General features: G+C 33.9%; 3 protein-coding genes across 3 annotated transcripts; all 3 read left to right on the top strand.

The window, feature by feature from the left end:
• Window positions 2,245-3,300, top strand: LOC109823124. Its single transcript, XM_020389412.1, has 2 exons — window positions 2,245-2,680; window positions 2,771-3,300. Exons 1-2 carry the CDS (start codon window positions 2,245-2,247, stop codon window positions 3,298-3,300), a joined length of 966 nt encoding a protein of 321 aa, XP_020245001.1.
• Window positions 5,877-6,716, top strand: LOC109823123 (ATP-dependent DNA helicase PIF4-like). Its single transcript, XM_020389411.1, has one exon. It carries the CDS (start codon window positions 5,877-5,879, stop codon window positions 6,714-6,716), a length of 840 nt encoding a protein of 279 aa, XP_020245000.1.
• LOC109823936 lies at window positions 8,687-12,983 on the top strand. The gene is made up of 4 exons (XM_020390400.1): window positions 8,687-8,903; window positions 9,012-9,149; window positions 9,221-9,439; window positions 12,628-12,983. Exons 1-4 carry the CDS (start codon window positions 8,763-8,765, stop codon window positions 12,745-12,747), a joined length of 618 nt encoding a protein of 205 aa, XP_020245989.1. The 5' UTR covers window positions 8,687-8,762; the 3' UTR covers window positions 12,748-12,983.

Genomic DNA, 25,988 nt, shown 5'->3' with positions numbered 1-25,988 from the left:
GTATAAAAATCGGGCGCGGGCTGCCCAAAAAATTTTCGCCCTAAATAGTTTTTAGCGACGGATTTTCCGTCGCTAAAAATTATTTAGCGACGGAAAATCAGTCGCTAAAAACTATTTAGCGACGAATAAATTTTTCGTCGTAATATATTTTAGCGACATAATATATTCCGTCGCTAAAATGTAATATTCTGTCGCTAAAATAATTTTAGCTACGGAAAAATAGCGACGAAATTTTCCGTCGCTATAATGTAACATATAGCGACGGAAATTTTCGTCGCTATTTGTCCGTAGGTAAAACCCCATTTTCTACTAGTGTTTACATATTATTTGTATTTAGATTTAAGAGATATTATGAGATATTGTTGAGAAATTATGAGATTTAATTGGATATGATTTTACCTTATGCCTATTTTGTAACATCCTCCTAATATTTATTTAAGAAAGCTAGGTTGATGAATAATGATCTTTCTTCCTTTCTTATTTCTCTATATATATTAGTTACGAACATGCTCCTCATTGGACCATATTTCATGTTTTTGGATTAAATTTGAATAAGCAAACTCAGATTTAGCATAGTAAGTATAAGGGTATATCACACTAATTATAAGGGTATATCACACTTAACCCCCAGGAATTTTTAGCCTTTTGTAGTAAACAGCCAATAACTTTCAAAATCACATTATAAATAAATTATGTAGAAAACTACCAAAGTTGACAACATTATCTTTCACAGGACATGTACAACACACATTATTTGATGTCCAGAATATCCCTTAAATTATTAAGAAAAAACCCTTTCATTATGACATTTTTATATATTTTGAACCCTAAAAACAAAAATCTATTGCGTTTTTTATTCGTTCTCCTCTTCGCTCATGTCTAGGTTGGAGTCTCGAATCATAGTTGTATTGTTAGTTTTTGCTAAAATTGTCTTGCAATATGTCTATTATGTCGTTTTCTAGTTCTAATTTATAGGGTATTCTGCAAAATGAGAAAACTTATTGGATTTTTTGTATAGAAGTCAAATGCTAAGTATGATAAGCTAATAAAATATAATTTTTTGCTTGAAGAGTACCTGATAGAGGGACAGGAGCAGGCATTTCACTTTTGTGAAGAGAGATATTTGTTTGTTGCCATACTTCTAGGTATATGTTTGTTGCCATATTTCTATTTCGCGAGTTTCTATCTGTTTTTGTAGCTATAACAACACTTCTATATTTTGTTATATTATACGATATATCAAGAATTACAACCGCATATATCTAAAGAACAAGCTAAGCATAGTATGATACAAATAATGATGCCTCTGGAAACATGATTTATCCAATATATGATGCCTATATGAATAAATTACTCCATACAATTACTTATATTACATTGCTTTTGCATGTCTCATTTCAACAGATTATAGACCAAAGATGACTTTTGATGGAGGTTTGAAATATGTTCTTAATATCTAAAATGTTTTCTTCAATTCTAAACTATAATTATGAATAATTTTTAATATAAATTTGCAGATGGTGAGACCTCAAGAAAGCGTAAGCAGAACAATTACTTCAAAGATTACTATACAAATCTCACTCAAGAAGAGCGAACTTCTTATATAAATAGATCCATTGAGAATAGGCGTGAATCAAGTGTCAGTGCCTCGAGTGATCATCAAAGACACACTAAACGACGAGTCAAGTGGTTACTTTGAGCTACGCAATCAGAATATCAATTTCAATGTATATTAAACACACTAAATTTATATAAAACTCATGGTCTACAGAATTAAATACTTATCACTTTATTTATTTTATAGGAAATACATTCTATAATTCTTCATGCTCAAAGTTACATCAAATGAAAATAGTCTCGCAATGTATTCATTGTGGAGCAAAGAAATTTGAACATGAAGTGCCAACATTTTGTTGCGATAATGGTTGAATCAAATTGGCTTCAACGTCTGTCCATCCAGCTCTTTACTCATTGTTCACATCCAACACTCCAAAAACAATAGAGTTCCGTAAAAGTATTCGAAAATACAATAGTCTATTCTCATTCACCTCATTTGGAGCTACTATTGATAAAAGTTTGGCATCATCGACGAACGGTGTTTATACATTTCGAGCACAAGGAAAAATTTACCACCATTTATCGGGTTTGATACCAAGCACAAATAAACCCATTTTTCCCCAATTGTACTTTTATGACTGTGATAATGAGCTTCACAATAGGATGAAAATATTGCAAAATAACACAATGGATGAGGGCGTTATGAAAATGGTGATGGAAATTTTGAAAGATAATCCATATGCTACAGTCCTTCGTTCATTGAGAGATCTTGAATCATTCAAAGATATCCGTGTTTGTATTGCTACAAATACCAAGCTTGATCAACGGGTCTATAATACACCAACATCCAATGAAGTTGCTGCCATATGGATTGAAGGGAATAATTCAAATGTTCCATTTGAAAGGGAGATTGTGATTCATGAACACTCTGGTCAAAGACATTATGTGAAGCATTATTATGGTTGCTATGATCCATTGCAATACCCTCTTTTATTTCCAAAAGGTGAATCCGGATGGCATCAAAATATCATGAAAATTGATTGCTCCATCTCCAAACAAAACAATAATTCAAGTCAATTTCGATTCTCATCGGTACATGAACTATTACAACAAGAACAGACAGGTAAATTACCCATAAATATACTTATTTTAACATTTGTGGTCAATAATATTTCTTCATATATTAAATGTTAATAAATTTTTTTCCATATAGGTGTCACTATGCCAAAACAATCTCATGTTTCATGCAGAGAATATTATTGCTACAAGTTACAAATAAGAGAATCAGAATCATCTGTGTTTTTGCTTGCTGGAAGATTGTTACAACAATTTGTAGTAGACATGTATATCAAACTTGAGACAACTAGACTTGATTACTTTCGGAACAAACAATCTGAAATAAGAGCTGAAGTGTATCAAGGAATAGTGGATAGTCTAACCACCAGTGAAACTCGAGGTGATCAAGTTGGGCAAAGGGTTATCTTACCTGCATCTTTCATTGGAGGACCAAGAGACATGCGGCGTCGGTATATGGATGCAATGGCTTTGGTTCAGAGGTTTGGTAAACCAGATATTTTTATTATAATGACTTGTAATCGAGATTGGAAAGAAATAAAAGACGAACTTCTAATGAGACAAGTTGCTCAAGACAGACCTGATTTGACATCACGTGTATTCCATTCAAAACTTGAAGACCTAAACGATCAACTCTTCAAAAAAATGTTGGAGCGCATGTGTACGTGATTGAATTTCAAAAAAAGAGGACTTCCACATGCTCATATATTAGTTATCTTGAAAGAAGATTGCAAAGTCTTAACACCTGACCAGTTAAATAAATATATTTCAGCAGAAATCCCATATGTGTCTACTCATCCAAGATTTCACGAAATGGTTATAAAACATATGATGCATGGTCCTTATGGGAAATACCGCATGGACAGCCCTTGCATGGTTAATCAAGAATGTAGACATCATTATCCACGTCCTTTTTCCTCTAAGACATTAGTTGGTAAAGATTCATATCCAATTTATATGAGGAGGAATAATGGTAGAAAAGTATGTGTGCGTCGAGCAGAGTTGAACAAGCAATGGGTTGTTCTATATAATCCATATGTCCTTACCAGGTACAATCTTCACAATAGCTTTAAATTTTATTATTTATGAGAATATTTCAACAAAAATTGATATCCCACTAAACGACGAGTCAAGTGGTTACTTCGAGCTACGTAATCAGAATATCAATTTCAAGGTATATTAAACACACTAAATTTATATAAAACTCATGGTCTACAGAATTAAATACTTATCGCTATATTTATTTTATAGGAAATACATTCTATAATACTTCATGCTCAGAGTTACATCAAATGAAAATAGTCTCGCAATGTATTCATTATGGAGCAAAGAAATTTGAACATGAAGTGCCAACATTTTGTTGCGATAATGGTTGAATCAAATTGGCTTCAACGTCTGTCCATCCAGCTCTTTACTCATTGTTCACATCCAACACTCCAAAAACAATAGAGTTCCGTAAAAGTATTCGAAAATACAATAGTCTATTCTCATTCACCTCATTTGGAGCTACTATTGATAAAAGTTTGGCATCATCGACGAACGGTGTTTTTACATTTCGAGCACAAGGGCAAATTTACCACCATTTACCGGGTTTGATACCAAGCACAGATAAACCCGCTTTATTCCAATTGTACTTTTATGACTGTGATAATGAGCTTTACAATAGGATGAAAATATTGCAAAATAACACAATGGATGAGGGCGTTATGAAAATGGTGATGGAAATTTTGAAAGATAATCCATATGCTACATTCCTTCGCTCATTAAGAGATCTTGAATCATTCAAAGATATCTGTGTTTGTATTGCTACAAATACCAACCTTGATCAACGGGTCTATAATACACCAACATCCAATGAAGTTGCTGTCATATGGATTGAAGGGAATAAATCAAATATTCCATTTGAAAGGGAGATTGTGATTCATGAACACTCTGGTCAAAGACATTATGTGAAACATTATTATGGTTGCTATGACCCATTGTAATATCCGTTTTTATTTCCAAAAGGTGAATCTGGATGGCATCAAAATATCATAAAAGTTGATTGCTCCATCTCCAAACATAACAATAATTCAAGTCAATTGGGACTCTCATCAGCACAAGAACAAGAACTATTACCGCAAGAACAATCAGGTAAATTACTCATAAATATACTTATTTCAACATTTGTGGTCAACAATGATTCTTCATAAGTTCAATAAATATATTTCAGCAGAAATCCCAGATGTGTCTACTCATCCAAGACTTCATGAAATGGTTGTCAAACATATGATGCATGGTCCCTGTGGGAAACACCGCATGGACAGCCCTTGCATGGTTAATCAAGAATGTAGACATCATTATCCACGTCCTTTTTCCTCTAAGACATTAGTTGGTAAAGATTCATATCCAATTTATATGAGGAGGAATAATGGTAGAAAAGTATGTGTGCGTCGAGCAGAGTTGAACAAGCAATGGGTTGTTCTATATAATCCATATGTCCTTACCAGGTACAATCTTCACAATAGCTTTAAATTTTATTATTTATGAGAATATTTCAACAAAAATTGATATCGTCATATCTTCTTACTAGGTACAATTACCACATTAATGTTGAGGTTTGCTCCAGTGTAAAAGCGATCAAATATTTATATAAATATATATATAAAGGGCACGACAAGATCTCTATCTACCTTGCACACAACGAAGAGCAAAATAAGTTTGATGAAATAAAACATTTCCAAGATGGACGGTGGGTGTCAGCGCAAGAAGCATTTTGGAGAATGTATGAATTTAAGATGAATGAAACTGCTCCTCCAGTCATTAGCCTTTAGTTACATCTTCTAGATAAGCAATCAATTTGTTATTAGAAACATCGAGATCTTCGTGATGTAATAGATTCTGAAAGATCATCAAAAACTATGCTCACTGAATTCTTCATAAAATGTACAACAACTAAAAATGCAAGGCTATTTCTATACGTCGAATTTCCTTAACACTATGTGTGGAATAACCAAGCAAAGATTTGGTCTGATCGGAAGCACAAACTTATCATTGGTCGTATAAATGATGCAAACCCAAAAGAAGGAGAGAGATATTATTTACGTCTATTATTAAATCATGTGAAGGGTCCTACTTCCTAGGAATATCATTTAACAGTTGATGGTATTGAATATAAGTCCTTCAATGAAGCTGCATAAAAAAGAGGATTACTAGAAGCTGATGATAATATTTATGATTGTTTAGTTGAGGCCACTGCCTTCCAAATGCCTTATGCACTACGAAGATTATTTGCCATTATTTTGGTTTATTGTCAACCATCAAATGTAAGAAAATTATGGAACGATCATTTTGAAACGATCGCAGAAGATTTCAAGGGAGGAGTAGATGAATACATGCTACCAGCTCGTGTTGCATGGACATTAAATAGCATTAATCTCTTCCTTGAGAGTATGGGTAAACATATTGCAGATTATGATCTACCATTACTGATACATGATGATGTTGACCAATGTCAGATTTTGCCGAGGAAAATTATTGATGAAAGGGAGATATACATTCCATCAGAAGATTTTCATGCCCAATCAAAGTTAAACACGAGGCAAAAACAAGCCTTTAATATAATATTAGATAGAGTCAACGAAAAAAAATCTGGAATATTTTTTGTGGATGGTCCAGGAGGAACAGGTAAAACTTTTCTTTACCGTGCACTGCTTGCAAATCTAAGATCAAGAAAGTTGATAGCATTAACAACAGCAACATCAGGAGTGGCTGCAATAATAATGCCAGGAGGGCGAACTGTACATTCACGATTCAAAATTCCAATTACTGCTAATGAAACTACAATGTGCAATATATCGAAACAGGATGGAACATCAAAATTGATTCGATTGGCATCACTTATAATATGGGATGAAGCACCTATGGCAAAAAAAATTGTAATTGAGACGGTTGACAGAACATTTAGGGATGTTATGGGTGACCAAAGACTTTTTGGTGGAAAAGTAGTCGTGTTTGGAGGTGATTTCCGTCAAGTTCTGCCAGTTGTTCCATGCGGCACTAGAGCAGAAACAGTCAATGCAAGTCTTGTGAAATCATATCTCTAGGGGAAATGGAGAAATTATCTCTCACTATGAATATGAGGGCAAGGACTGATCAAGTATTTGGAGAGTTCTTATTGCGCGTGGGGAATGGAGAGGAACCCACAATAGATGAGAATTTAATACTTCTTCCACATGAAATGGTAATAGAATATGACAATGATGAAAACCCTGAAAAAAATTTGATTGATGCTATCTTTCCATCATTACAAGCAAATTCATCATCTGTTGAATACATGACACATCATGCTATTCTTTTAACACGAAATGAGTATGTCGATGGACTTAATGAAAAATTAATTGCATTACTTCCTGGTGAAGCTAAAACATTCTTTGGCTTTGACGAAGCAGTAGATGACACCAATAATTATTACCAAGAAGAGTTCTTGAACACCTTAATGCTGAATGGACTCCCACCTCATAAATTGATTCTTAAAAAGAAATTGTCCAATCATGCTGTTACGAAATCTTGACCCATCTAATGGAATGTGCAATGGCACACGAATGATTTGTAGAGGGTATGAAGATAATGTCACCCATGCTAAAATCACAGTTGGTCAACATTCTGGACAAAATGTCATGATATCGAGAATACCATTATCTCCAGCTGAAAATGAGGGTTATCCATTCCGATTTCGTAGAAAACAATTTCCAATCCGATTATGTTTTGCAATGACAATCAACAAAGCGCAGGGACAAACAATACCTTATGTTGGAGTTTATTTGTCGCACCATGTATTCTCACATGGTCAATTATATGTTGCATTATCAAGGGGGTATCTTCGAGAACAACTAAGGTATTAGTGAAAGTTGAGCAAACAAGAAGAACAACAAAAACATACACAAAAAATATTGTGTATCCACAAGTATTATTGCCTCAAAGGTAAATCACCTAAACAAATTCACGACTCATTATTTTTTCATTATATGATGCAAATTTTGTACAACTTATCTTTCAAACAATTATTATCTAACACAACATTCTAATATGCAGCGAAGATGTGTATTAAAGCTGTTAACTACTTACAATGCAACATACTATCTTTGATCTCAAAGGTGATTTCACTCTTTCTGTAACATTTATAGTTAGGTTTGATCCTCGAGAAGTTGAAGATGCCTGATCATGCTCGATTCAGTTTTGTTTATAGGTCATGGAATCTAGCTGTTATAGATCAAATTGCATTGCTGCAGCCCGATTCACCATGGCTCTCTACAGTTTGACAAAGATGCATCTTTTGAATCTGATGAATGCTGCTCAAATTGAGCTACCTTCTGTCTATTTATGTCAAACGTAGATAAGATATGATTCTGCTACATTAAGTGGACATATAATTTAATTATTTCGATTACCTCATTTATTTTGTGGTTTTTCTGTCAATATCGTGGTTTTTTACATGAAAAATGAGTGTTCTATATGATCATATTTATAACCCTATAGCATCTATTTATATCATTAATTAAAAAAAGTAGCAAATTATTTATGAGAACAAGCATAAATTGCCAATTAAAAGCCGGTCAATAAAAACCTAATATATATTATCTATGACATCTTTCAAATATATGTCACATAGAAAAAAAATTATCAATGCAATAAAAATTATAGGGCTACATATAAACAATAAAGTATTAACACGTGCAACGCACGTGCACCATACTAGTATAATTAGAAAGGTAAAAAGAAATAGAAAAAAGTTAGGTTAAGACCCTTTTAAACCCGGCAGGCAGTCATGGGCCTGAACCAGTTCGGCCCATGCCCCGACGGACCGCTCTTATGTTCTCGCTCAGAAGTCTCCATTTTGTCGAAAACAAGCGACACGGCGCATTTTGGTTAAGACCCTGTTGAATTTGAAGAACTTTCCAGGAAATTTTAGAGGATCGTTATGGAATTTACGCAACTGTGGGGGGCTAATGTGTAAATGCTGCCCAAAACACAGGAGCAGGAGGATTGATTGTTTATAAAAGCAAAGCAACGGCCGTGATGGGATCCATAGGAGAGGGGCAAGAGGGAGAGATCGAATTGGGTTGTTAGGGTTTGGTTAGGGTTATTAGAGGATGTTGACGGCGAAGAAGCCGGCGTCTCCGGCGAAGAAGCCGGCGTCTGCGTTACCCAATGACGATTCTTACGGGGATGGTCTCCACAAGATGACCGACCAAGAGCAGGCCATATACGCGGCAGCTGTTCGTCGCAGCGATGTAAAGCCCCCCGGCCGCTAACCCTAAAATAGTTCATTGTTTGGTGTTTTAATTATTTTAATTTATTATTCTTCATCTTTTTCAATCATTTCTTTCCCCCCTAACTAGGGATTTGATGTTCCTCCGTTACCCAATGTTTTCGCTATCGGTATCATCCAACCGGTTGACAGCGATTGGCCCGCTGAGGATATTCGTGAAATCGCCGACTTCGCCATGGAGGACCAAAACGAGAAGAGAAGGAAAGAGGTCTGCTTCTTCTTCTTCTTCTTCCGCTAAAGATGATCAAATAATTGTTACTCTTATTTCTATTATCACAGGGTGGCAATGAACTCCGGCTTAAGGATGTCATCAAGTGTAATGTGAGGGCTGCTTGTCCCCTCGACTATTACATAACTTTAAAGGCCGAAGATGTCGTCACCCTCGAGGTCGATGAATATGAAGCCTTGGTGATGACTCGTTGCGGAAACCAGAAAGACGAGGTTCATATCTTTAGGAAGAAAAACAAACCGACTATTAATCCACCAGCGTCCACAGAGGTATAATTAAACCCATCTCCCTTTGTACAAGATTATGCTTTGTCTTTTCCCTTGCGAGAGTTTTTCGTGCAAAGCTGGATTAATTAGTTGACTTGGAAGACATTTGTAGCTAGTTATAAAAGTGATGCACATTAATTCCTGGTGGTCAAGACAATGTCAATTTGAATATGAACTGGAGCACAAATGCATGGCAAGCATGATTGACGCACGGCGGAGATTTGGGCAGTTTTTGTGCATGAGTGGTCTCACGAAGAAAATTAGATTCCTGGTAAATCAGGAAGTTGGCATTAGGACAGATCACTTTTGTTATACTTAGTTTTTCCCTTCTTCACAAACATGTTTATTCTAAAAGCTCGTGCATTTTTCAAATTTACGAATAATAGCAAATTGTCCCTATATGCTTCTATTTCTGATGCACTTATCATATCAGCTCATATTTAGTAGTTATATTTTCACCTTCACTTCCTCCCGTATGTTCTCCCTTGGCATGGTGTGGTAGCATTAAAGGAATATTCCTTGTATCATTCTGTGTGATATTAGCGTGATTGGAGTTTACTCAATACCTAGATTATAAACTCCACTAATACCAATATGCATCAGCCACACCAAAATTGCATCAGGAGCTTTTCATTCCTTATCACTCTATAGTTTCGATCAAAATAAGGCTTGTTTTTGCCTTTTGGATACGTAGGGCAAATTAGGTACGTAGAGCCATTTATCTTATAAAGTCAAATTGAGTGTGTGGATGAATTATCATTGAGAATTGCATATAACGTTGGAACCATAAACCATGCTAGATTTCTAGTTTAGACGAGCGATGTTGTTTGCTTTACTCATTTGTTAGATGTATATTCCAATTTCATTGTTGCGTGAAGAGAACAACGTGGCTAAGAAAGACTTAATTCTACATTGCGATTCACCTTTAAATAGTGTTACTTAACAAAGCAGGACCTCCTCTTTATTTGGTAGACAATATTCGCTTTGGTTCATCCTTGATTGTTAACTAATCTCCGCTTGCCAAAAATACGAGTCATTTAGCAAACGATGTCCACACGTGACTGTGTCAATTGTTTTTGCTCTCTGGATCTATATGCAATTTGTTTTTCTAATTATTAAATTCTTTAGGTTTTCCATGTAGCGTAATGAGTCCCTGATATTGCATCTGTCAATTATTTGTTGGGTTCTTATCATAAGGCGAAGAAAGCCTTAATTCTACTTAGTGATTCACGTTTAACTAGTGTGTTACTTAACAAAGTAGGATCTCCTCTTTATTTGGTAGACAATATTCACTTGTGCATCTTTGATTATTAACTAATCTCCGCTTGCCAAAAATATGAGTTCTTTAACAAACAAGGTTCTCATGTGACTATGTCAATTATTTTTGCTCTTTGGGCCTATGTGTAACTTGTATTTTTAATTATTAAATTCGTTGGATTTTCTATGCAGCATAATGAGTTCCTGATATTTCATCTGTCAATTTTTTGTGTTTTTATCATAAGGCTAAGAATGTTAGCAAAGCAAACCAGATATTTGATATATCTGAGCGGTTCGAACTTTGAACCCAATTCAATAACATTTAGGTTCTTTTTGGGAACATGTCTTTGGGTCCTAGATTTAAATTCAGCTTGGCCAGATCCAAATCTCATGTTTTGGCATTCTTTTGGGCAATGCACTTGAAATCAAATTACTTAATGTGGACGGAATTTGAACTCCAGAATGGTGGAGTTCAAATGATAACCTTATACTAGTGACTTTTCCTAATATTTTTTTCCATTTCTGATCTCTTCTATATAACATCAAGTTCTCTCTCTCACTTAAATTTCAGAGTCTTGGCTAGCGGTGAGCAAATGGTGAATCAACTCGGTTTTTATCAAAATTTGACAAACCGAAAGCAAATTGTTTATGATTCGAAGTGAACCGATCTGACCTAAATACCTTTGCTTATCTCGGTTTGGTTTATTTGGTTTCGGTCTAAAATCGATATAAATATCAATGACTTGAAGTGTTGTTTTCGCCCTCACTTAAAGATCTCAAACACCAACCGAAATAGGAAGGTTCTATTTGTATTGCTTAATTTTGGGAATGTAGTCCGAAGTGAATACAATTGTTAAAGTGTTTACCAGGACTCTTAGACTTGAACTTTTTGCTATTGCGTTCAATTGCTAATTCATGTAACGGTTTACACTTGGTTCCAAACCTAACCACTTCAAGAAGTTGCTCAAGTTATGAACCGAAGTCATTGAGCCTAATTCATGTTGAATCATTGATAAAAAAGATGATCTCAATTTATTTATGAGATAAACTACTATAATAATATCTGCATAAGGATTAGGAATAGACGTGGATTTTTTTCCCAATCAACAGGAATAGACATGGATTTTAGTTTGAAGTATTTTATCTGGTGCAAATAAGTTTGGTCCGTTTGTTTATTCAGTTTAAGCCAACGGTCCGTTTGTTTATTCAGTTTAAGCCAAACTTTGCTCACCCTTAGTCTTGGCCACAACCTCATAAGACCCTAACAGCCTTTAGAGACAATGCTAACGACAACAAACTTCAAAGGCGCTAGTGGCCGAATTTCGACGAGGCCACATTCTTCAAAAATCCAGCCACTCGATTCTCTTTCTCTCTAGTATCTTTCTTTGAAAGGTTACCCATTTATTTTTGTTAAATCTGTTCTATTTGTGTTATTGCTTTAGATATTTTGCCTTTGACTCAATAACATTGACTTTTTCTCTGATGGATTCGTTTTTTAAAGGTTTCTTACAACAATTTGTTTTCCTTTTTTGACTGATTTATTTGGGTAGGTTTGTTATGGAAATGTGTTTATGAAGATTGACTTTGTATTTATTTTTTGTTATATTTCTGACTACAGAGTTCTGAACAAAATGCTATTGCCGAGATTTGTTATGCCAAGGCTTGTTATGTTAGTCAAAGGTTTAATTTAATTTGATTTTTTAGCTGGGGAAAAGTCAAATAATTTTCATTTCAAAATGTTAATTCTTTTTCAAATGTATATTACAGCAATAAAAGCTCTTATAGCAGGGAAAAATACTAGTTATGGACTCATACTTGAGTTGTAATCATTGTTTCTTTAAGTGATGTTTGAATTGTGGTGAATATGTGATAGTTTAAATGCTTAATTTCTATTTTTGTAATCTTATTGATGCATGTTAAATCATATTTTGCAGCTTGAACCAAGTAATTCAGATTGTGCAGTTGAGGACCCAGACAAAATTTGTGACTCCAGAAGTTGGGACCGAGGGGAGACAAGAAGGAGGAGACAGCGAAGGAGGAGAAGGAGATCCTGAGTTATGGTTTCTTTTAGTAGGTTCATGTTGGTATCTTATTTTGGCTTATTGGACAGTTTGGTTATATTGTATCTGTGGCATGTTATCTTTTAAATGAAGGCTTGTGGTGAATTCAGGACCTTCTCCTGTTGATTTTATGCTAGAACTCTTTTGTATTGTCGGACTATTTAAGAAAGATAATCGTGTCTAGTTATGTTGAATGCTGAAGGGATGTAAAACCTATGTTTTTTTTCCAAGTTGTGGTTTAATTTGTTGTTTTGTGTGTGGCATTTGGGTGTTTGATAGTGTGACTAAGATCACTGCATGAACTGGTTTGTTAATTCCAAGACTCAGCCTGTAGGGGTAAGGTTCACATAAATAGCAGCCTTGGTTGTGTGTTTTTGGTTGATGAATGTTTCACAGATCCAATCAACTAGTGAATAATTTCAAACATTATCATCTTCTGCAAGACCATGTGTGGTATGCATTAATATATGATACTGAGATGCTATGAAACAAGAAATTCTAATAAACTGCAGAATTGATATTTCATGGATACAGCGGAACACCCATCAGAAAATCTAAATGATGAATACGTTTGCTATAACTCCCGTCTTGATAGGGAATAAGTTTGTTATAACTCCCGTCATGATAGGGTTGCTATAACTCCCATCATGGTTATGCACTTAATTTGTTTTTTTTAAAGAAATAGTCAAACACGTAAAGTTGACCATGGTAGGCTGAAAAAATATCTATGATCTAAATAAAAGCATCTTTAACAACGTTAACTACATTTTTCATATGGATGAGTAAAATTATCCATGAGGAAATTTTTGGTTCACGCTTTCAGAAACTTTCTGAAAAACATTGAAAGTTAATGTTGGTTTTTTGAGAACACTGACACTTACAGTGACGATATGATATTTTAAAAATTAAGAGAGTTGACTAATAAACATCCAAACTCGGGGGGTTGTTTGTGAAATTCACCCCATACTTAGGGGCTGTCTGGTCACTCATTTTTTTTAATGGAGAAGAGTGCAAATTTCTATAAATTTGGGGGTCATATTTTACTTTTCTACTTTTCCATATTTAGTTTAACCTAAAAAACAAAGGGAAAAATATGTCCAGGCCCCAAAAACAGAAACTTCATGTGACGAGGCCTTTTGTATATTACCCCATGTGGATAAGCCCCAAATACACATAGTATTTGTGATGAGGCATCAAAGTATCAGATTTCAAAAAAATCCCAGTGGAAGTTACGAATTTTCCCTTTTGATGGGACTGAACTCGGTTATTGTGCCCCTCCCTGTTTATTCCCAATTTCTCCATCATTAATCCTCTCTCTCTCTCTCTCTCTCTCTCTCTCTCTCTCTCTCTCTCTCTTCCGCCATGGTCACTGAAAATGATCAGGTCCTGGGGAAGCCGGGGAAGGAGAATGCAAGAGAAAGTAACATACAGATCTGTAGGAGAAAAATAAAACCAACTTAAGATACAATCAATAAAATGATTCTAAAGCCAACCACAGATACATGTACCAAAGCTTTAAGCTGAACCATAATACAAAATAGTAGACGCACGTCTGACATCTAAGTTTTGTTTTCCTCTGTTGCCTTCTCTGCTATAATATCTACAAAATCTGATGCCCCATTGACCTTGATTCCCTACAAAAAACAATAAGTTAGAGATCAATAATGTATGTAAATTTAAAACTATACGAGAGTTTGAGAAACAAACTTAAAAGACATTGAATGAAAGAAAGATATACGAGAGTTTGAGAAACAAACTTAAAAGACATTGAATGAAAGAAAGACATTGAATATTTGAGACAAGTAAAAAGATTTGGCAAGAAGTGATATGAAGCTTTCTGTGAAGTTTTCTTACCTCCTAAGGCAGTAAAACATGAAAGAAAATATTTGGAACATCAAGATGGATGTTCCATGAGCATACAGGAACAGTGAATAGCACTACTTTCTGTGACGCTTTAGATATCCATCTCACGCACCAAACAAAGTAAACTAACGCAAACAAAAAGAAGAAGCTACACAATTTACTTCGAGAAGCAATGTTAGGAGACCCATCCTTTCAGATTAGAGAGGAATGAGAAAATGAGAGATTATAACCTAGTCATGTGGTTTCTAAATGAGATGGTATGAGTTCTACAAAGTACTAAATATTTGAAGAGGGTCAAATTGGGACACTATGAAATGCATGAGCCTAGCAAGTAGTTCATGTTCTTCCCCTATTTGAGATTCAAATATGGGCTGTCTAGATAAATTTAAATACCTTTCCTAATTAAATCCGAGTCATGACAAGATGTGATTAGCCCAAACTCATTTAACATTATTCATCCTCTATTTGTAAAATCCAGATCATCATGCAATATTGTTGGTGTAGGTTGGCATGGGTACATGCCCTCTTTATCAAATTTGATTTACAGAGAGATGATTTACTCCAAATTTCCCATGATTAATTTGGTGGAATGATCTTATTGGTTATCATAAGAAATCTGTTCCGGGTTATTCTCAAATAAATTCCTAAGTTTGTTTTGCCACACTGCAGATGCTAGAAATGACTACAATAGAAACCTCATGCAAAAACCATGTATCCTGTGTTCTGTTTTTTAAAAATATAATCTCATTAAGTCAATTATAAGCACTCAATGTGATTTTCCTTATAACTGTATCTTATGCTTCATCAAAATATTACTACTCAATGCATTTTAATTCAAATATATATTAAGTCATGCTGAAAGAGAACGTCTACTACCAGAGAAAATGTAAAGATTCCTCAAGATTGTTATTGAGAATTGAGTAAATCAAACTCTAGATTTAATTATGAATAGGCACATTGACATGACGATAGTAAATAAGAAATATCTATTGTATTATTTTCCTTTTTCTTTCTTTCTTTCTTCGGTAATCACCGCCCATGCACTTGCACACACACATAAAAGAGAAGGGAAAGGGGGGAAAATGAAAGAAGAGGAAGAGCATAAATTCAGCATTTTTTGTAGGTACAGACACAAAATTTTCATAAAGCAAGCAGCAGTATTTTTCTTTAGAATTAGGCTTAGAAGCTCTAATACATTATCCCAATCCCAATTCTGTTCAAACTCCAGAATAATCAAAACAGGCACAGTTTTATATTCTCGTTAAATAAGAGGGGTATAAATTAAAATCCAATTTGGGAGAATGTAAGGGTAACTAAGAAAATATGCGGATTTGAGGGGGTAAATCTGCAGATGAATAGGTGTCGGGTTAGATGGGAAACAGCCCTGAAATTTATGTACTAAAATGTTAAAAATTATGGTACAACATGTTCAAAAATAAGAGTAATAAAAATAAGTTCCTGTGGTATCTATATGACTAGGGATATATGATATTTGTTTCTTTACCCTTACACGATATCATAGGAATGTATCATTTTTGTTTCTTTACCCTTACACGATATCATAGCAATGTATGATACTTGTTTCTTTACCCTTACACAATGTCATAAGATATCATACATCTTAGGCTGACAAGTTTCAGTTTTTGTTGCTTTCTCCTACTAGTTTTTTTTTCTCATATAAACCCATGATAAATATGTGATGGAATTATTGTGCACATGTCAACTTTTATCAGATAATATGACTCTTGTTGGATGGTTCAAAAACTGAATAATATTAATGATTGTTTGTGTTTTGCTTGGTGACCATGTATTAACTAGTATAAAGATATACATTTGTAAATTTTGTATACCGTAATCTTACTTGCAACTACCATGTTAATTAAAATTGAAAAAGCTTTGCATTAGAAGTAGTCCGAGTCACATTACCAATGAAATCTATTCTGAACGTAAGTCTCCATTCTGGTATAAATTGTGTGGCAAATGCCATTAATAAGTTCAAAGAACTGAAGATTCAGAGAATGAAACATTAATGGAATCTCTTTCTCTTTCTCTTTCTCTTTCTCTTTCTCTTTCTCTTCCTCTTCCTCTTCATCTTCCTCCTACTCTTCCTCCTACTCTTCCCCCTACTCTTTCTCTTTCTCTTTCTCTTTCTCTTTCTCTTCTTTCGGCCTGTCCGCTCGCCATCTGGAATTAAACATGAGGGGAAAATTAGCTAAGGCAATAGGAGATCAGATTTTCTCCACACATAGTACCCTGCTTGTTGCTCAATGTGTGTATAAAGGTGAACAAAAGGATTTTGAATTGAATGGAATAGTCGAAGAATTTTAAATAGACCAAGATATATTACTTACTAATAATCGGATAGGAACATCTAAGTAGAAGTGGTTTTCCATTGGGAGGTAAACTTGAATCTCGGCATATTAGTCCGTATCCATCCTCTCCCCATTGCGTGCCCCAACTATTCATTATTTTCCAATAATTAATATCATCCTTTACACCATACCCAACGATAACAATTGAGTGCAATGCCATTTTAGTACTCTTGCCAGGAAACCTGTAAACTTCTCCGGCCTGAATAGATAGAATAAAACAAATTACACTAATTAATGTCCGAACCAATTATTCAGTTTTGACTTTATGTAAGAACTTAAGGATTTTCACAGTTATAACTTTTGACACAAATCTTGATAAGGATTTGGTAACAGAAAAAGGACTATATAAAAGGAACAAAAAATACTCACCTTGAGCTTCCTAAATTTTGGTGTGACATTTATCACAGCAGCGACGGGGTGATCATTGACACGCAATAGTATAGTTTGTTCGTCCCAAGGTTTAATTTCCTTATAACCCAAAATCCGATATATTGGTGTGTTCTAAAAAATAAACAAAATAATATTAAAATACTTTTTCAATTAGATAGAAAAAGCTAAAACACAATAATTGAATAGACTTAATCTTAATTACCTTTGTCCGCACCATGCAGCCCTCTCTTCTCATATGGAAGGGGCAATCTCTTTCGTACATGACCCCTATTTGCCTTATATACTCAAATGCTTCGACGGTAGAACAAGAGTAGCATCCAACAACGTCGACATCACCATAAGATGGAAAATGAAGTGCAAAGCAGTTGATAATGTCTTGGGGTGCAAGTTGGAGCAATGGCCGATACGTACGAGTGATTTTTTCTTTTGCTTCACAGCAAGTGCACGCCGTTATGCTCCAGCAGCAATCTACACATAGTCAAAAGCAATAGTCAAAAAGTGGTTTCACTCTATTAAGAACAAAAGAAATCCAAATAAGGGCATTGATAGCAACTGATAAGACAACACAATCATGTAAATAGTTATTTATTTTAGAAAAAGCCCTCTTTAAATGGTAAATTTTAGGAAAAACATATGTTTTGTCTCACTAGTGCTCAACTAAAAGATGTATATAAAAATAAAAAATAAATTGAGATTTATTTTTTACTTTGATTCCCCCAAAGGTTATCCACTTTTTCACTTTAAAACCACAAATTTTTTCAACATTTTCATACCCTAAAGCTTCAATGTTATTTCACTTTGATACTTCATAGTACATTTTTACCATTTTGATATACCAAAAAATCAATCTCATTTCATTTTGATACCCCTATCTACTTATCATTAGATTTTGCATTGAATTTGTATCACATGCTTACCAACCGGGTAAAAGAGATTTAATGTATAACATGTTAAGGACGTAGTATAAATTTAGTAGGAATCTAACATAATATGGACAAAGGATATCGACGTGCAACATAATTGAAACTTTGGGTTATCAAAATGTTAAAGAAATATCTTGGGGGCATCAAAGTGAATGGGATTTACACTTTGGAGTATCAAATTTTAGAGTTTCAAAGTGTTAAGAAGATACTTTGAGATATCAAAATAAAAATATTGCTAAACTTTTGGGGGTGCCAGATTGCAAATAAGGCAAAATAGAAAAAGATATGGGTAAGTTTTAGGAAAACCCCCTCTATGTGGTCATTCCTCAGATAGCCCTCCCCAGCTCCAATCTTAAAAATGCCCCAGAATTCACTCTTGATTTTCCTTTTTTTTTGGGTTCTTAAAAAAATCTGCTTTCAACATTATTCAAAAAGCCCCTCTAACTTTTATATTATTTCTTATTAGTTTATTAGCAATACAACTGAGAAAAAGTAGTTTTATCCATAACTTAAGAAATTCCAAACCAAATAATTGAACCATTATTTTTTAATTTTGTTCACGCTAATGTCGTAGCAAGCATGGGTGAATTATGCTTGTTTATAAAACCATTATTTTTTAATTTTGTTCACGCTAATGTCGTAGCAAGCATGGGTGAATTATGCTTGTTTATAAAACTATATTAAGTTTTTTAGAAGCAAATAATGACACGCTAATACCGCGGCAAGCACAGTTGAATTGTGTTTGTTTATAAAACTATATTAATTAAGATTTTTAGAATCAAATAATGACTCACTGCATTGCCCTTGATCTCTAACTTCATTTAGAACCCCAAGCTGACTCCAATCTTTACTTGTTGGAATTCCTTGTGGAAATGAAGCCTGCGTCAAAATCAAGAAAAGGCAATGGTCAAATAACAAATATTTAAAGAGACTAAAAAGACACAAAAATACAAAACATAAGCCACATGTATAACTCTACAGCTTTCCTCCTTTACAACTCCCTTTGTGAACTAGTTAAAGTAGGATGAAATACAGTAAGATCAGAAACATAAATCGAAGGACAATATATAATTGGTCATAAAAGAATGTTTTGCAAAGCAACATCATGAAATAAACTTTAAGAAACCATGCGAGCCTCTCGGTTTTAATTTGTGGGTTTTCTCGATCGTCAATATAGAATGGAAATAATAATATATTACGTAGATAGTTTTTTTTATAATTAATAATTTTGCCACAAACATTCACAAACCATATAATCTCCTTTATGTTGAATAATGAATCGACATTACGTTGTTAGCCAATATAGATGCAAAGTATATGTGACCAGAAAACCAGTCAGGCATTAGAAATTTCTAGACAAGCCAGTTTTGGTTTACAAATTCATAATGGTTTTTTTCATTATTGGATTGGACAGTTTCTTTTGTGTATACACTTTTCTCTCTAGTTAGAATTCTTCATGTGAAATAGCATTTCGTCCTTTGCAATGTACTTCATTTCTTCAGGGTAGAGATTCATCATCATCTCCCACTCCATCCTTGTTTTATAGATTTCAACAAGGTGTTTGTAACTCGCAGTGTATTTGGAGAGGATAAATCATAATGGATTTGAGTTGGTTTTTCCTTAAAAGATAAAAATAGTGAGGTAGATGTAATTTAACCGTAGCAAAAAAACCCTTCAAATTTTAACATTAATTAAGGTGTGGGGTAATTTGAGCGTTCAAAACAATTGAAGGGGCAAAATTTAGAAATACAATAATATGGAGGGTAAATTTAAAAAGGGGAATAAATCTCAAAAACTCCATTATATAACAAATTGTTATGTACATCTACTTCAGAATCTCAGACAATTTTTCCATTACGGACGATGTAAGTTTGCTAGAGAAAATATTATGTATATGACAAGTTAAAACCACATTCTTTCTGCCACATGGGATTAGTAATATATCATTTATTCATTGTTTTATTGTTAGGTTATTATTAGTTCATGTGAAGCATAAACGGTTTTATTCTTTTGATAAATAATTATCTAGTTTTAGCTACGAAATAATATAGTTGGGTTATATTAAAAGGATGTACGTAGTGGGAGAAGGGAACAAAGAATCTATATAAGGCGTTTGTGTGCAGAGACTACATTAAATTAAGGGAGAACAGCGAGAGGGGCAGATTTGAGAAAGTTGGGTACACTGTACGATGACTTTGCAGTGGCCGCATCTTCACAATCTAAGGAGGTTGATCCGAGACGGACGATTAGCTTGTGATTTTTTTTTCCTTCTTCTTAATTTTTAGTAAAACTGTATTGTAAATTTCTCTGATTTGGAGCTGCTGTTCGTCTCAAATTAATGGGGTTGTAAGATTTGTATCAGAGAGAGATACTGAAAAAATAAGGTTTATTCAAGCTTGTAAAACTATCATTTTACACCCTACTGAAAAAGTAAGATTTATTCTAGTAAAACTGGACAAGGTTGTTCGTCTCTAACTGGACAAGGTTATTCTAGTATCAACTCTGAAGATTCAAGCTTGTAAACTATCTTTTTAAGAATAGTGTGTAAGTTGTTAGATTTGTCTTCCTTTTTACCCTTCATGAAAATATGTGTCCATAGCAAATCAATTGTTTTGTTTACTTACGAATATTGTAAAATGATATACATACTGTGCTCTGAAATCAACTAAAATTGATGGCGTAATATTAGTTTTTTCTCTCATTTACAGTTTTAAATCCGACCATGAGCGATGGAGCACCGGCGACATTGATCATGAAGCGATGAACTTTATAGAAAGAATCAATCAAATCAAATTTTAACATTAATTAAGGTGTGGGGTAATTTGAGCGTTCAAAACAATTGAAGGGGCAAAATTTAGAAATACAATAATATGGAGGGTAAATTTAAAAAGGGGAATAAATCTCAAAAACTCCATTATATAACAAATTGTTATGTACATCTACTTCAGAATCTCAGACAATTTTTCCATTACGGACGATGTAAGTTTGCTAGAGAAAATATTATGTATATGACAAGTTAAAACCACATTCTTTCTGCCACATGGGATTAGTAATATATCATTTATTCATTGTTTTATTGTTAGGTTATTATTAGTTCATGTGAAGCATAAACGGTTTTATTCTTTTGATAAATAATTATCTAGTTTTAGCTACGAAATAATATAGTTGGGTTATATTAAAAGGATGTACGTAGTGGGAGAAGGGAACAAAGAATCTATATAAGGCGTTTGTGTGCAGAGACTACATTAAATTAAGGGAGAACAGCGAGAGGGGCAGATTTGAGAAAGTTGGGTACACTGTACGATGACTTTGCAGTGGCCGCATCTTCACAATCTAAGGAGGTTGATCCGAGACGGACGATTAGCTTGTGATTTTTTTTTCCTTCTTCTTAATTTTTAGTAAAACTGTATTGTAAATTTCTCTGATTTGGAGCTGCTGTTCGTCTCAAATTAATGGGGTTGTAAGATTTGTATCAGAGAGAGATACTGAAAAAATAAGGTTTATTCAAGCTTGTAAACTATTATTTTACACCCTACTGAAAAAGTAAGTTTTATTCTAGTAAAACTGGACAAGGTTGTTCGTCTCTAACTGGACAAGGTTATTCTAGTATCAACTCTGAAGATTCAAGCTTGTAAACTATCTTTTTAAGAATAGTGTGTAAGTTGTTAGATTTGTCTTCCTTTTTACCCTTCATGAAAATATGTGTCCATAGCAAATCAATTGTTTTGTTTACTTACGAATATTGTAAAATGATATATATACATACTGTGCTCTGAAATCAACTAAAATTGATGGCGTACGTAATATTAGTTTTTTCTCTCATTTTCAGTTTTAAATCCGACCATGAGCGATGGAGCACCGGCGACATTGATCATGAAGCGATGAACTTTATAGAAAGAATCAATCAAAAAGCAAATAGTGATGATAAATGATGGACGACCGGTGGCTCGCCGGCCACATTAATGGAGACGATGAGCTCAATAGGAAAATATATGTCATGCGTGATAATAAATTAGGGGTACGTAGTTTAGGGTTAATGCAAAATATGGGTGAGGACGGGGTGTTTTCACAAATGAAATAAAACTCTAGGCAGTTAAAGGCATCTATCCTTTTTGTTTGGGGGTAGGAAGCTTGGTTTTTAAAAAACCAGTGGGGTGGAAGAATTTTTGCCTTTTTCTTTTTAACAAATTATAAATCTAACTATATTTCAAAACTTTAGCAACTGATTGCATGATTTGGCGTCGCAACTATGTTTTCTTGTGTACCAAACACTTCCTAGTGAAGACTTAACCGGTCGGATTGGATTTAAACATAACAAGTAACATGGACTTATTTATTGTAAGTCAAAATAAAAGGATAAGTAATACCAAAATTTCGTATTTGGTGATCATCATTTCTTCAAATTATGTAAACGCCTATATTTGTAAAGTGTTTCCAAATAGTTTTTTTAAGGAAATTTTAATCTCATAACTATTAATTTGAGATGAATATTGTTTTTAGCACTTTCTTTTTTACAACCATATTTCCTCTTGTAGAAACTTTTGTATGGAATATTTGAACTTTAGATCTTATGCTAAACCTAAACATAACAATTGTTAGACACCAGATAACTAAAGCTAGCTGAAAAAATTAGCAAAAAGTTAAAAGATCAAATGCAGTAAAGCATTTTAATATCCTTTTGATAAGACCCAGAGCCGGCAAACAATACATACCTCCATTATTTCTCTTCTGGACTTGATGAGAGAGACTGCGAGAACTAATGCGGGGAGACAGCTGAGTGACAGAGGAGACGTTTGTGTGTGAGAGAGAGGGGGGAGAAGGCGGCACTACAAATAGAGATGCAGCCCTAAAGAGAGAGATCGACGGGGTCGGGGGAGAGAGAGAGAGACAGACGGAGGAGAGAGAGCGCGGACGCAAATAAAGAGGGACAGAAGCGTAGCTGCAGACCTACGAGGAGAGGGGGAGAGAGAGTGACAGAGCGCGCGCCGCAGACAGAAGCACAGGAGGCGCCTGGACAACAACAACTTTTAACTTTGGAGACACAAGGAAGGACCATAAAATGGGACCGCTGAGGTGTCACTTTACCGTCACTCCACATGTTTGAATCCAACGGCTCACAAGCAGTGTTTTCCCCCTAGGTCCTGTTTGGCACCATATATTTTGTTAGCCAACGGATTGTTTTTATTGGGTTTTTTTTTTAACTAACAACTTAAAAAAATAGAATTTTGTTGGAAATTTTGTCCCACAAGCAGCATTAAACTGATTAGTCTTAGGGAAAAAAATTAAACTACTCTTTATATATGATAACCAGACTATGATAAGCACAATTGAGTTACAATTTTAATAATAATAATTAAAACAAAAAAAAAATGAGCGGATTATAGATTCACATGGATCTAAATTGCCTTTGCCAAATGAAAAAATTTATTGCTTTTTCCATTTTAATGTGATCTATTTTAAAAAATAGTTTTAAAAAAGATAAATAATTAAACAAGGTGTGTGAAGTGGTTGTCAAGTTATTACTTTAGCATTAATCATTGTTATAAACAGATTGGAGATAATAGATATATTACAAATTTTTGGTTTGTTTAAAATCTAGCAAGCACATGTACTCCATGACATTAATTATAATTATATGCCTAGAAATTAAAATATATATATATTTTCTTAGTGTCTTCTTACAATGTGGCTAGACCATTTTCATAACTATCATGTTCTTGAACGTAAACTGTCAAATTCGATTAAAGCAATTTGGTGCCAATAAGCTAACATTGAAAAATTATAACATAAATAATTATTAGCAGATGGAAAACTCATCCTGTGGCTAATATGCTAAAAGACTAAAAGATATGTTTTATCTTTGAAGATTAACCAATAATATTGGTAGATAATCTATAGTTATGTTTGGTGATTTAAATGTTACATCACTATTCATCAAAGATCTGATTTTCCACATTACTATTGAGTAAAATAGTCCCCCTTATTATATGTAGTTTAGATAATCTTGTAATTGCATCCTAAAAATTAAGTAGTATTTGAAAGAAGTAATTTATGAATGTATTTAATTGTTACCTGAGAATCTACATAGAATTGCAACGTACCTAATTTAAATAACTGTAAACTGCATATGGTTTATTGATTTGCTTATTTTAAAGGCATACACTTGGATAATAAATCAATGGGTCTTGTTGTGAGCTGGTGCTTGCACATTTTTTTTATTGCCATAGAAAAATGGAAGAGAGAGAGGGAGCGAGAGAGATCAGAGGGGATAGGACAAATTTCCTTTCCTTAAATATCCAGAGGGTGGGGGGAAGGAAAAGACAAACATCCTTTCCGTAAATCAACATTGCAGGTGTAGCCCAACTTGTAGCTGTAGAGAGAGAGAGTAGAGCGCAGGAGAGGAAGCATAGAAATGACAGGGTTTTTTTTTTTTCTTTCTTTCTTTTCTTGAATATATCACTATTGTGGTAATCTAAGATCATACATAAAATAACACGGCAGTCTGCTTTACGGTTTTTTTAACCGAGGGATTTATACAGGAGAGGAAGCATAGTAATTAGTTTTAATATAAAATTTATAGGTTATATAGTACATAAGTTGTTAATTTAGAGGGTTATTTCCCCTCCCCATCTCTCTTCCCAATCTCATTCCACTTAGCTAAGTTAGAATCAAAATTGTTCTCTTTATTTATGATTATTTACATTATAGGCATTTAAATACCTCATTTTGAAACTGTAATAGACATCTAACATGATCGGTACAATTGGAGATGATGCAACAGAGAAAAATAACCAATTGTCACATCCTTATTTTAGACTTAAACAAGCAATTTAAATTAATATAAGAAAATTGAAAATCACAAAAAAATAGAACTTTTTTGAAACTAAGAATAGAAGAAAAGTTAGAACTTTTTTGAAACTAAGAAAAATAAGAAATTAAATATTCAGCAAGAGGCGCAGCGGGGGCTATGCTTAGAAACTAGAAGTAAAATGGAAATTACAAAAAAAAAATCTTTTAATCACAAGTTTTCATTTTTGAGTTTGAACCATTTGGTGAATAATTGAATTAATAATACAGTAAGTGAAGTTGGTCCACTAATATTACAGTAAGTGAAATTGGTCCACTAATATTTAGAATAAAAATGTGTTTTTACTTACATAGTAAAGAAGAGTTGTTTCCCCTATTTCATTCAAATTCACTTGTATTTTAATCTTCACAGTTTTGACTAGAAATAGACAAAAATTAAATTTCACTATCTTTTAATTGTTAACTAAGAACAAACATGTTTAGATAATGATAAAATAAGAACAACATTTTCATCATAATGGAAAAGCAATATCAAACAATTTTAAATAAATTAACAAGTATAGTTAGCGGATCAGTAGACATTAATGTTGTAGTTTTCTAAGGGGCTGTTTGGATGTTGAGGAGGCCTTGGGTATTTCTGACATCTTGTCAGCTTTCCACCCAAATCGCACCAAATTTTTTTGAATTAGGTGGAAAGCTGCAAATGTTAGTGAGTGGCTGCTGGGAACAGCACTGAAAAATTTCCGACATGTTGTCAGCTTTCAACTCTTTTCCCACTCAAAATATTTGAACAAACACCCCCTAAGTACTCAACAACATTTTCCCTGTACGGCCCACTGTATTAGTAAAAAGCTTAATCAACTTTTCTTAATAATATAAA

This window comes from Asparagus officinalis, chromosome 9 (assembly GCF_001876935.1).
Source record: "Asparagus officinalis chromosome 9, Aspof.V1, whole genome shotgun sequence".
NCBI classification, from domain to species: Eukaryota; Viridiplantae; Streptophyta; class Magnoliopsida; order Asparagales; family Asparagaceae; genus Asparagus; species Asparagus officinalis.
Note: the sequence above shows the minus strand (reverse complement) of the source record. Positions and strands in the feature narration are given on the sequence as shown.

Bases quoted from the DNA above. Each gene is read 5' to 3' on its own strand.
- LOC109823124 (XM_020389412.1), top strand. From the start codon at position 2,245: ATGGATGAGGGCGTTATGAAAATGGTGATGGAAATTTTGAAAGATAAT. The intron at 2,681-2,770 runs GTAAATTACCCA...TTTTCCATATAG, and splicing joins ATTACAACAAGAACAGACAG to GTGTCACTATGCCAAAACAA.
- LOC109823123 (XM_020389411.1), top strand. From the start codon at position 5,877: ATGCCTTATGCACTACGAAGATTATTTGCCATTATTTTGGTTTATTGT.
- LOC109823936 (XM_020390400.1), top strand. From the start codon at position 8,763: ATGTTGACGGCGAAGAAGCCGGCGTCTCCGGCGAAGAAGCCGGCGTCT. The intron at 8,904-9,011 runs GTAAAGCCCCCC...CCCCCTAACTAG, and splicing joins CAGCTGTTCGTCGCAGCGAT to GGATTTGATGTTCCTCCGTT. The intron at 9,440-12,627 runs GTATAATTAAAC...CATATTTTGCAG, and splicing joins ATCCACCAGCGTCCACAGAG to CTTGAACCAAGTAATTCAGA.